The sequence below is a fragment of the Sinocyclocheilus rhinocerous genome, unplaced genomic scaffold (assembly GCF_001515625.1).
Source record: "Sinocyclocheilus rhinocerous isolate Xijiao unplaced genomic scaffold, SAMN03320098_v1.1 scaffold1085, whole genome shotgun sequence".
Classification (NCBI taxonomy): domain Eukaryota; kingdom Metazoa; phylum Chordata; class Actinopteri; order Cypriniformes; family Cyprinidae; genus Sinocyclocheilus; species Sinocyclocheilus rhinocerous.
The window spans coordinates 1032565-1044971 of NW_015659401.1; the positions used below are offsets into that span (position 1 = coordinate 1032565).

Here is a 12407-nt window from a genome sequence, read left to right on the forward strand (position 1 = left end):
GTTTGTGGGCGGGGGTTGAATTTTTAATGTTATGTTTTGAATAACTTCATCAATTAACAGACAAAACCAGCGTCACGTTATTGACCCATAAACATATGCTCGCTCTCTCCCCTCCCCCTCTCTCTCTCTCTCTCTCTCTTTCTCACACACACACACGCATTCAATCGCCTGAGTCTTGTTCTCTTCTTTTAAATGAATATAAATAAATAAATTATGTGATCACCAGCACGAAACAGCAGAATGGTAAATTCAAAGAGTCATTGCATGATCTTATTTTTCTCTTGGGTTGTGTGGGACTTTTGTGGCGCTTTACAACTAAATGCGTTGTTTTCCTCTGCAATGGCAAGCCTTTTTAACATGTATTCCTTAAAACAAACTGATCCATTTTATTGTACTGGGAAAAAAGTAACTAGTGAGATAAGAAATGTTTAATATTTATCTATCATGTTTATTATACAAGTTCCTGTGATATAGGTAGTAGTGACGCTGGAGTACATACTTGCAACTATTGGGAATTGGTAGTACCAAAGAATACTATTACCTAAGTACTACTATTATAAGTACTACTACCTACTACCAATAAAGTGACTACTTGATTGAATACTAGTAATTGTTGAAATAAGTAATAGCACTAGTATCCAATAAATAATTGGTGAAATAGAAAAATATACCAGTGACTATTGGAGTACTTATTAATGTAAGGAATAGTAATTAGTAAAATAGATAACAGAAACAGAAATAGTACTTAAAGGAATTAAATGTTTATACAGCTTGCCATAAATGGCTACAATTTAAGAGGTTCACACAGCACTATGCTTAAAAGGAAGTTGAAGTTACCTTTGGCTTTCATGTCTATTAATTGCACATCTGTATATTTAAGAGGAAAAAAATCTCTGGGTAACCGGGTCCCCTGCAAAGGGATTTCTCTCTGATCGCAGAAAGACTCCATTCATGAAGCATGGGGTGCCCCGGGGCCATGTAATTTGCTTTCCTCTGAATCTCACCAAAACTCACAGGTGAACTTAAAAAAAATCATAATGATAAATAAAATAAAGCAAAAGTTTCCATTTAACTTTGCTCTGAAAATATAAGCTGGGTGTTGTAAAGCAGGCGTTGGTGGGGACAGGCAAACTGTCGCCCATTGCGCACCATTAACAAAATGTAAACTACTACTTGTGTTGACTTAGGCGAGGGAGTGCCCCTTATGTGTCAGGGGTGAAGCAGAGTGGAAACATCTTGCTTCTCTCGGCCCACTATCAGAGCTTTCATTGTATTATAATTATTTCTCTAAACTGTGGAACATGCAGAACATGTCTACTGGAAAGCAATGTTTACATGGAAAAAATATACTTTGTTTTTTGTTAGGAAGCCTATGAACTTGAAATCCTTCTAGTTCCATGTCATATTTTTTGAAACTTCTGTATAACTTTAGTCCCAAAAAAAGACTGTAAAATCCTAACATCTTTGTCTAATAAAGGCAGGCTTAATTGAATTGGCACGTCTGATGCAGTGCATATCTAGTCCTCTCAGGTCAGAGTTGTGAGCCAAGGAAGACCCTAGTGATTGCCATTTGATAGGGGTCTTTGGCCGTAACACCACCTTTATTCCCCAATGGCTTAAGAATGGAGGTGAATTGGTAGTGTGCTCTGCCAAGGGTCTCTGAACGGAGAGTCTTGTTCTCTGGCTCTTTTTAATTGCCATAACAGTAGATGCTCTGTCGCAGCCATCTCTGGTTGGTGTTGATTGAGGAAGTTCTTCACCGCTGATCTGAGGCTGGTTTTATTTCGCAGCTGCAGTGTGAGGTTAAGGTCAGGTTAAAAAGCTACTTGACCAAATTTTTCAGGTTAACCTCAAAAGAGGGTTTGCCAGCATACAGTTCATGAAACCGTTCACCCATCTCATAGTTGCTTTTTTGAATACTTTTATGTTATTTTGGTTTTCATACAAATTATTGATATGAGTAGGAGGATGCAGTTGATGAAGGATGGTGAAAGATGTCCTTCTTAGTGACTCAAATGGCAGGTCTGCACTGACCTGACCTTCAAATGCTGATTCATGAAATTATTATAAGTAACCATGATGAAGGTTAGTCTGTTTACAGTAGAGGCATATCCAGGGTCTTACAACAAGAATTGTCAATTGATTAATCAAACTGCAAATTAGTCTTCTATATCAATGTTTTGAATAAACCATATTCAAAGATAAATCATTATTATGGTAGATAACTGGATCAGTAAATAGAAATGACAAATATTTGCTTTAGACACCAATATAGAGTGTAGGCTTATGTTCAGTGAGGTGGAAGCAATCCACAATCTATTTTATCTATTTTATCATCATCAAATTTGTTCTCTGCCCAAGTACTTGGGGGATATTCTGGAATTATTATCTGTATTATTTTTTTGTTTGTTTTTCATATTGAATGCTTATCTTATTTTTTTCTTTTTACATTTTATTTTAATATTGAATGTTGTATTTATATTTTTAATTGGTTTTATTTTCTTTTAGACAACATGTTTTAAATTTAATTTATTTTACATTATTTGCACTGACTTGTTTTTTAAGCACCTTCAGTTTTTTATTTTTTTTTAGATAGCATGTTAAGTTAAAACATTTTTTTTAAACGTATTCAATATGAACAGCTCCTTACTCATTCTATGCTGCCTGCTCTTGGTTAATGTGGTTTGTCAGGTCAGAGGACATAATTAAATATGTAAATTTTTTAGTGTGTTATCTGACTGATTAGCTAGTACTTATTTAACATGTTAAATTAACAGCCCTATAATTACACCTATGCAAGCACTATAAAGCTTTGAATCAGAGAACAGGATCTGAATGGTTGTCTCCTCTTCTTAAAATCCCCATTTGTTTTCATATTCTAACCTCTGAATGAGCTTATGCACAATTTCTGCCATTATTTTATACCAGTGGTTTTCAAACTTTTTTAAGAGCGAACCTATTTTTTTCTTTTGAAAATGACGCAACCCATACACACATACATACTGTATACAGACGGATGGATGGATGGATGAGCGACAACTGTGCCACAGACCGGTCTAAAGTCCCATGGAGGACCTCCGGAAGGATGCTCTGTTCAAGAATCAAATCACTGTCGGTGCTTCTGTGAGGGTGCTTTAGCCTTCATGCACATCTATTTTGATGTATCATATTTTGTCCAGTCCATTGTTTTGATTATCACTATGTCAGTCATTGCGATTTCGAGAGGCAATCCCCCATTTATATGCGGCTGTCACTCCCGAAACTTTGCAGTGTGTACTCCACCTTGGTCCTCTTAGCAGCATGAAAAACAAAAATTTTATTCAAATTCAGAATGGACTATATATAGCCAAGAAAGTGCAAAAAGAGCACTCCCTTAATAATCACTGAAAAGCTGTCACTAATTTCAGACCATCGCGATCTCAGAAAATTCTGTTATAATCAATGAATCTCTCTACACTGCAAAAATTAATGTCTTATTTACATTGCGTCTTTAATTTGTTCATTATAATGAGAGGATTTGCGAGCTGCCAGAACTCAGGACTGAACAAAAACTCTGGTGTTTTGAGTGGTGAGTGGATTGTGACTAACTGAAACGCCCCTGGTCACTGCATTCCAGAAATCAACATATATGTCTGTGATTGGCTACAATGTTCAATGCTGCAAAAACACAGCAAATACAAATACCTGCAGTGAGGCGACTGCTGCTTACTTTCGTTTTGTTGTTTATGTTTATTTTGTTACTAAAATTAAGTTTGCGGGTTCCCGTTTCCTTCTTCCCTGAGTCTTTAACTTTGTTACATACATGAATACATTTTCCTTAAATCATCCTGGCGACCTATTTTTAAGTCTTGCAACACACCCGAGGGTTGCGACCCAGGGTTCGAAAGCCACTGTTTTAGACTTAAGGGTGAAATGATTAACATCTAACAAAGATCACAAATGTATAGCCATGTTATTGATATCAAATGATGAATGTTATCAGCATTAACTAGATGACATTGAAGCAAAGAATCAGTCAGAACCCAGATGCTGAATTGGTGAGGAGTTGTTCATTAACCCTTGTTGCAACAGTGTCCTACCCTAATAATGACAAAACTACACTTGCACCATGGTCATTTAGCTGTTCTCATCTTTAGTTGTGTCCATATTGTGTCCATAAGCCAGTTCTATAGCAATGGAGTGGTTTCAGAAAGCAGCTGCAGTTTTCTAATGGTGCCAGATTATCCGCTATTAATCTGTTGTAACCCCTCTGACATCTCAGGCAGAGACGTGTGAGAGTCAGCCACAATAACAACCGAATGCCTCGCGAGGCTCTGCATTACTGGATTGCTCCGTTAGGAATGGGGTTAATGTGGTGCACCAGCTAACTGGGAAATGCACCGTGCCTCACATATCCGACAGTTAAGTGGTGGGTGTGTAATGATTAAAGCATAGTGTTGCTTGAATGCTCACAAGCGACATTTCACTGTGCAGTTAAGAGTTTAAATCTAGTTATTAACATGTACATTTTTCATGGTATTTCATGCACATCATGCAGGTTAAAGGGATAGATAACCCAAAAATGAAAATTCTGATGTTACTTACTCACCCTCACACAGTGCTAATGTAGTATCATTGAGATACTATTGCAGTTTTTAATCATATTTTGAATTGTTTATATTTTGTCTTTTTTTCCCATTTTTTTTTCTGTAAGGCTTTATGCTGTGTGATGCTAATAGAGATATTTTGAAAAATGTCTCAATTTTATTTAGTTATTTTGACCATATAATGAAAGGACAATGTTGTTTTTACTTGCATTGCATGGGCAAAAACAGTAAAATTGTTACTGTTTGACTCGTGGAGAAATTAATGAATTTGAAATTTAAAGCCACTTGCTCAATCCATTCCTCAAAGGAGAGCAACATATTGTAGGTATTACCTTTGTTGTAAAGGCTTCAGAGGAAGGTGGTTCCCAGAACTCAGAGACTGTGTGGCAACTGGCAGTGTTCTTGCTTGGCAAAGCTCTACATTACCAGCCTGTTGTGTTAAGTAATTTCCATAGCATTTCAAGTTTATTTTGCGATTGTGAATTGTGCATACATTGTGGGTAGCCTAAACCAAAAGGATTTTTAATACCCAGTAGTCCAATGAATAGAAAACAAGCTTTCTGATAACTCGCACGCGCACACACACACCTGAAACAAATGACTCCCTGTTAAAGTAAAAATTTACCCAAGTCCTTTTTCACCAAGCCCTTCTGGCTGTAATACTGTAGGCATTGAAGTTTGTCGTCAATCGACACGCTGTACCCTGCCAATTCCCGAGTTTCAAAAGCTCAATGGGGACCGTGCTTTTTCATTGAAACCTTTAAGACTTAAGGAGGGAAGCTCTGGGAGGTTGAAGAGATGATTTATGCAATACTACGCAGTTTGTTTAAAGGGAAGTCTTCTCCGTAAACCCGCCTAGAATAGAAGATTGCACAGTTGAGGTGTCCATGTTTTTGCTGTCAGCACACTTGAAAGGCAGTGCGACAGATTTGGCAAGTAAACAAGTCAATGCCTGTCTGATGTTTGTATTGATGGACAGAGAGTGTACATTCCTAATCCAAACAGAGCTCCAGTATAAAGGGATCAGCAGCAGGGCCATGGAGTTCCTCTTTAGAACTGGGTCATATAGCCTTGGATTTGTTTTTGCTTTTTTTTTTTTTCCCCTGTAATTTCATGGCCTTTCTGTCTTCTGTGCTGGCACCACCTGTCCCAGCATTAACCTAATACCCATAATCCTATGAATGATATGTCCTCTTGTTTCAGTTAAATATGAGGTCAAGAAATCCATGGCTTGTGCACCGTAATGGTGAAGACCATTTCGGTATTGGTGTCCATCATCTACACTGAGGAGAAATGGGTCTGCTAACCCTGCTTTGCCCTTAGAATCAGACCTAACTTGGCAGATGCTTTCATCTAAAACAATTTATGGTGCTTTAAATTTGACGTTTGTGAGTTCCCTGAGAAACGAACCTATGACTTGCGTGTTGCTAATGCTGTGCTCTACCAGATAGTAAAACTTTTTTTTTTTTAATATTTATCTAATCACAGAAATAGTTTAGTTCAATGCCAAAAAAATAGGAATCAGATTTTAAAGACTGTAATTGTGCTACATAGCTACTTCCTCCTCTCTGCTTGCCTCTCATTTTTGATGATTTATGCAGGGATAAGAAATAACGTCTAGGAGTTCTTAATGCCTTCTTGGCCCCAGGCAAGTCTAGTTGTAATGCTGAGCCCAGATTTAACTTTCAAAAGCAGTATATCTCAAACTGCACTAACAACAAATATGATAATGTAGAGTTCTGGCTACAGTCAAATGTGCATAACCGCAAATAGGTTTTCTGTTTTTAATCCGAATCTAGTTTTTTTTTTCTCCAGACAGAAAGTTTACACTAAATCAGCTAGGGGTGCTCCCGATTGATCGGCTACCGATCACTATCGGCCGATAATCGCTGTGGGATGTTTGATCGGCGGTCTCTAAAAAGGCCGATCTCAAAAAAACGATCTCAAGCTGATGACGCTGCTGTGAGAGGTTTGGCACGACATGCAGCAGCACCGTCTCAGTCTCTGTCCAGCGGGGGTAAAATAATTATAATGCTGAAGGTGAGGTACTCACCTTCATATTTCTTCATTAAATAACTTATATTCTGTGAGACATAATTTCACAAACAGCGAGAGTGAATGACCGCGCGCTCTCTCTCTCCCTCTCAAAATGCGCAAATGGCTTCACATCACATCGCGTCTGCACTATAAGCGAGATGCACGCTGCACAGTTGACATAGGAATTATCACTTGCACAATAGAGGCAGTGTTGCATGGTCACTAAAGTTTATGAATTGCATTTCTTTTTAATTCTAGCCAGTGTTTAACCATTCAGCATTCGCGTGCTCTCCTTCGCTTTAAGTGCGCTCATGCACACTTGAAGCGCACACACATAACTCCAGGTTCACACATACTCTGTTAGCAGTGCATATGTGGTGCATATTTTTTCCGCCCTCATGTTAACGGATTAAGGCGTTCACGCTGCACACGGTTGCGGTCCGGCAGTGAGTTCTACAGCAGTGCAGCGAAAGTTTCCGCATCAAGTCTATTTTTCCTGTGCTGCATGCGCTGAATTAAAGTGACAGCACATTGTTTGCGGTAAATATGAAAACGAAAATGTAGCAATTACACCATAAATGCATATAATTAAAGTCTGTGTTTCACAGTCAACACTTATGGCTTGTTGGCTAGTTTTAAAGGAAAAGAGATTAAAAAAAGGCAATAATAGATGGCCGTATGAAAGCAAAGTTATTTATGAACCGCAGGATTGCTTGTAATAAAGATTTAAAAGCAAACGAAAAGGCAGTAGAGCTGACTGTTCCTGTCAGTGGTAAGTTTTAATTTAGAATGTTTGTGATAAAGTAAGAAAAGTAGTTTAAATGTTTTGCCACTTGCTTGAGCAACTGTTTTGTGCTGTGTAAGATATTGTGCAAAAATTGCACTAGTGTAAAAACAAAAATGCACAGCATGATCGAACATTTAGGTGAGATAAATATGTTTTTGAAAAATCTAAAAAAAAAAAAATGCTCCCCTCCACCCCTCAAATATATATATAAAAAATCTCCCTCACAAGAGTCATCTAAGAGGGAAATTCCCCCCATTTTTAAAAATGAAATTCAGGCCCTGAATAAATGTCTAAAAACCCTGATTGGAGCATTACTATAAATAATTCTACATGATAAAAATAAGGCTTTAAAAAGATCGTATCGGTGATCGTATCAGCAGATACTGCTTTCTGTGATCGGTGATCGGCCTCAAAAATCCCAATCGGAGCACCCCTAAAATCAGCATATTTGAATGATTTCTGAAGGATCATGTGACATGCTTTTGCCATCACAGGGATAGGCGTATTAAAATAGAAAGTGGTTATTTTAAATTGTATTATAATAAAATTTCATTTAATCACTCTTACTGTATTTTTGATCAAATAGATGCAGTCTTAGTGAGCACAAGAGACTTCTTTCAAAAACATTTAAAAAAAAAACTTACCTACCCCAAAATTTTGAACTGTTGTCTATATGTGAAAACAATGCTTTAAAGAGCCAAGTTCCAGCACTGATGCTGACCATGACTTTAGTGGTCATCTGCACTTGTCTAGACTGGAAGAGCTGAACATTGCAGCCTCAGGTCCTGCTTAACTTGTGCCATTAATGCCTGTCAATCACTCGCTGACAACAACACTTCCTCAAGCTTTTACTCATCCCTCACTTTGACTCTTTGCTCCCTTTCTTTATTCATCCTACCTGCCACCCCCAGACAGTTTGAAGACAGATTTATCTGCACTTTTTAATAAACAGAGTCATGCACTCGGGCAACCCTTAACATCTGCTAGAGACTTAATGCAGAGACTATTGCATGAACTAGTGTAATGATGACCTTTATCTTCTAATATTTTACAGTGTAGTAAAAGTTAAGTGATTTGTGGGCAATGCTGTTTAAGTTAGACTGGGTTTAGTCACTCCTACCAAAAACCTGGCACCCGCGGTCAGTTAATCCTGTGTGCTGAAACAAGCGGATAACCTGTATCTGTTTGTGAGGGCTAGTGCTCTGCCGGAACAGATAATTCTATGCTTTTAGGCGTAAGCTGTCTGTGGATATTGCCTGTTTTCAGAGCAAACTGAATTCCAAAGGCCTTAGACTTTTGGCAGCAGGTAAATGTGATGACTTGACCTTGGTTCCTATCTCTTCAAGGCATGTCTATGCCTTAGCAGATGTCAGCACTCGCTGTCAGAAAGGTATTTTGGACGTGCCCCCCTCCCTTTTTAATCCTCACTTATCTTGCTTGGTCTCTATCTACCTGTGTAGATATGTGTGTCTAAGTAGATAATAAAATGTATAATAAAAATATATAACATATACTAAAAGATAATACAACCAATAAAAAATGAATAAATAAAACCAAATAAAATTACAAAAAATAATTATAATTTATAATAATAAAAATTGTATTGTGTAAACACACACAGAATTGTATACCATGAGTGCATAATGGGTCATATTATTAAGTACCAATGCTTTGAGTACCAATGCTTAGTTCTCTAACCCCATTTTTCTTTTTTTGGTAGATTAACAAATTTTTTGAACATCTGGAAATAGATATTGACTAGCTCACTACTTTTCAATCTTTTTTTAATTTTTTTGGTGTGACCAGAATTCATACAAAATCCGTTTTAAAATACCTTTCTCTGAAACATGTTCAATGATATTATGCAATGAGCCTGTTTTGGACATTATTAATGGAGAGAAAAAAACTCACACATGGCTTTAGATTGCATTAATATCCTGGCATTGTTTTATGCAACCTAACTTGCATCTGGAAGATTAATTATCCTGGGTGTTTTCTTGGCTTTAGCATGGTAATTATTACTGAAGTGGCAAGTCCAAAGTCTTTTGAGTTTTACCAATATTCAGTCTTGTCAGCTTGGCTAACCTGCCTCTTTGAGAGCTGAGTCTGAAATGCACTCATTATAGCATGTTTATCACTGAGGAAGGACATCATTAGATGATCACCAGCCCACACACCAAGAAACACTCTATTAGCCAAATGATATGCCATTATGACTGGTGTGTTTGTGCCATGGCTTTGAAATGAAGAAATATTTTGCTGTCAACACCACACCACTGTGGTGATGTGACTTCTGTCAGCCTTTCTCAGAAGGTCTCTGCTAACCCCCGGCTACTGTTTATGCGCAAGGGAGACTGAGAATGCTCAGTCCTCCACTTTGAATGGTGTGGAAATATGCCCCGTGGCCACTGAGGATTCACAGAAGCCAGACTATAAGTTTTAATTTTCATGTTAACATTTGACCTGTTTTAGAGAAATGGCATGACTGACAGAAACATTCGGATTATGCAGTTCTATCAGAGATGTGACCTGGCGGGTAGTGCACGTGGTCACACAGTTGTGCAGGCGACCAAAGTTCAAGTCTACGCTAGTTTCCAATACCACCCACCCCATCCGTCTACTTTCTATTATTTCCCATTTCCTCTATTAGTCTCTGTCTAACCTGGTGTCATTAGACATCGTAAGAATTCAAACATGATTGTAAGAATTCCTAAACCTAACCATAAAGCCTTACCCTAACCCGACCCCTAAACCTAATAATTGTAATTTAAAATAATTAAAATTAAAGGGTTGCATGTTTTTGTACAGTCCAAGTCATATACTATCACATGATATGCAATTTCTTGTACAAATTATAACTTGTTTAGATTTACATTTATGCATTTGATAGGCACTTGTGTTGCCAGTCTATTTAATAAGTTTGTACGCTTCTTGGAAGCAAATCCATGACTTTGGTGTTGCAGAAGTGGTTCTCAACTTTAAATTTAAGGCCCCCATGTCCATAACAATATGCAAACATTTCCAGGTGTTTCCACACGAATTACTGAATAAGGATTTTTTTTAACTCAGTTTATACCTGATATAATATTTTTGGTTTAAATTTACAAGATTTTCCAGGTCTAGAAATCACACTTTTAAAATTAGACTACCTCATATTTTAAAAAAATTCAAGACCATGTGAAACTTGGTTTTTCAAAAACACTTAAAAAAAGTGAATTAAAATAAGTTTTTTTTTTTTTTTTCGTTTTAGTTTTCAGTCTTATTTTAATGCGTGTCTTTTTAAATCATTTTAAGTTTCTTATAAGTTTGCTGCCGCCCCCTAGTGGGCCCCGTCCCCTGCCCCTGCCCCTGAATAACTCATTTTGTGTACCATGGAAAAGAAAAATTTTGAAAAATATGAGGTAAAAAAGATTAATACAGTGTATTTGGTTAGTAATTGCTCATGCAGAACTTCAGATTTCTCTGAAACTGTAATCAGATGTGTTAGAATGTGGCTTCCAACAGCTTCATCGTTGTTCTGTCAGCAGTATGCCGTTCACTGGTGAAATATGGACGATATGTTATTTGAAATCAAGGGGAAAAAAGTAGCAGCACACCTGTCGTGGTACTCGCTGGCTGAGCACCAGTGTCCCCATGCCGGACAGATTGCATTATGTTTCCTTGCACATGCTGCAATTTGATATACGACAGTGTGCCAGTCGCACACCCTAGTGTGTGTAACTCAATCTCACATAGTATTTGGAGAATGTCTGGCTTTTTGCCGGAGCACAAATAGGTTCTCCGCACACACTTACACAGATGCTGGTGTCAGGCGTGGCACTTTGGTTCTCCCTGGAGACTGGAGATCTATTTCCCAGCCTACAGATGGAGGAACAGCAGCAGCCTGGCTGTCAGCTAAGATGGACTCCTGTTGTGATTTATAGCTGTACGAATGCAAGGTTAGATTCAAGAAGATTCGCTTGGACTGCCACTAAATCTTTTAATGTATTGGCTTTGTAGTGCCATAAGTCTTAGTCCTTCGTGTATGCTGGAGTGTACACTGACTTTTTAGCAGTTTTGAATGACTCTCGCTGAAGTTCCTCTGCCTGCTGTCTTTTCTCATCTGATAATGCTACATAATCAGTCCCACTGGATGAAGGATGCTGATTACACATTTAGAAGCCCATTCATTTAGTGTCCAATCCCTAATGAGCTGTTAAATTCTCATTGGCGTGTGACATAATAGGGCCGCAGCACTGATAAGTGGAATGCATGCTGATACTGACAAAAAAAAGCTGGCTTCCATGAGCTTATCCTCTGAATTAAACCCTGAGGGTTAGTCGGTGTGTATTTATAACAGACTATGCTTTTTATTTTTTCCGTCTATCTCTGTATCTTGGTGTCATATATATTTCATGGATAATTGGGGGGGTGATCAAAATGGTGTGTCAGAACGACTGAGGTGAAAAAAGGTGGGATAAATCAGGCTTTAAGCACCAAAGGTGAAGTTGTCTCACCCCCCTCGCATTGGACATCTGTTGCCTCTCATTAGCTCCTCGGAATGACAGCACTAATTCAAGCCGAAAGCCCCACCGGCTAATGAGATGCCAGGCACAGCTCGCATTCATCTCTGTGCCACTGCTGAGTGCGTGTGCATGTTTCACATTGCATCAGTCACCAATTTAAGGGACCATCTCTGTTCCCACACATGTAGCAGTAATAGAATTTAATTATGTTAAAGTGACTTCTTTCAGATAATTTGGCAAAGTTGTGTGAATCCATTTTCCTGCAATGCATCTGTGCTCACTTCTTAAAGGGGTCATCGGATGCCCATTTGATATTTATTTATTTATTTATTTATTTATTTTAGTCATTTAGCAGATGCTTTTATCCAAAGCGACTTACAAATGAGGACAACAGTTAATGATATAAGTTGATATGATTCTTTAGGGTCTTAATGAACAGTCTATAACATACTTTGGTTAAAATGTCTCAATGGTAGTGTAAAAAACACCTTT

The 12407-nt window shown here is 37.9% G+C and overlaps 1 protein-coding gene across 1 annotated transcript in view; it reads left to right on the forward strand.

Annotated features, from left to right (window-relative positions):
- The window catches only part of LOC107723796 (platelet-derived growth factor C-like), a 59416-nt gene that overhangs the window by 5591 nt on the left and 41418 nt on the right, over window positions 1-12407 (forward strand). The window contains exon 3 of the mRNA XM_016532496.1: window positions 227-243. Coding sequence (XP_016387982.1) covers window positions 227-243 — 17 coding nt within the window. The remainder of the gene's footprint in view (window positions 1-226; window positions 244-12407) is intronic.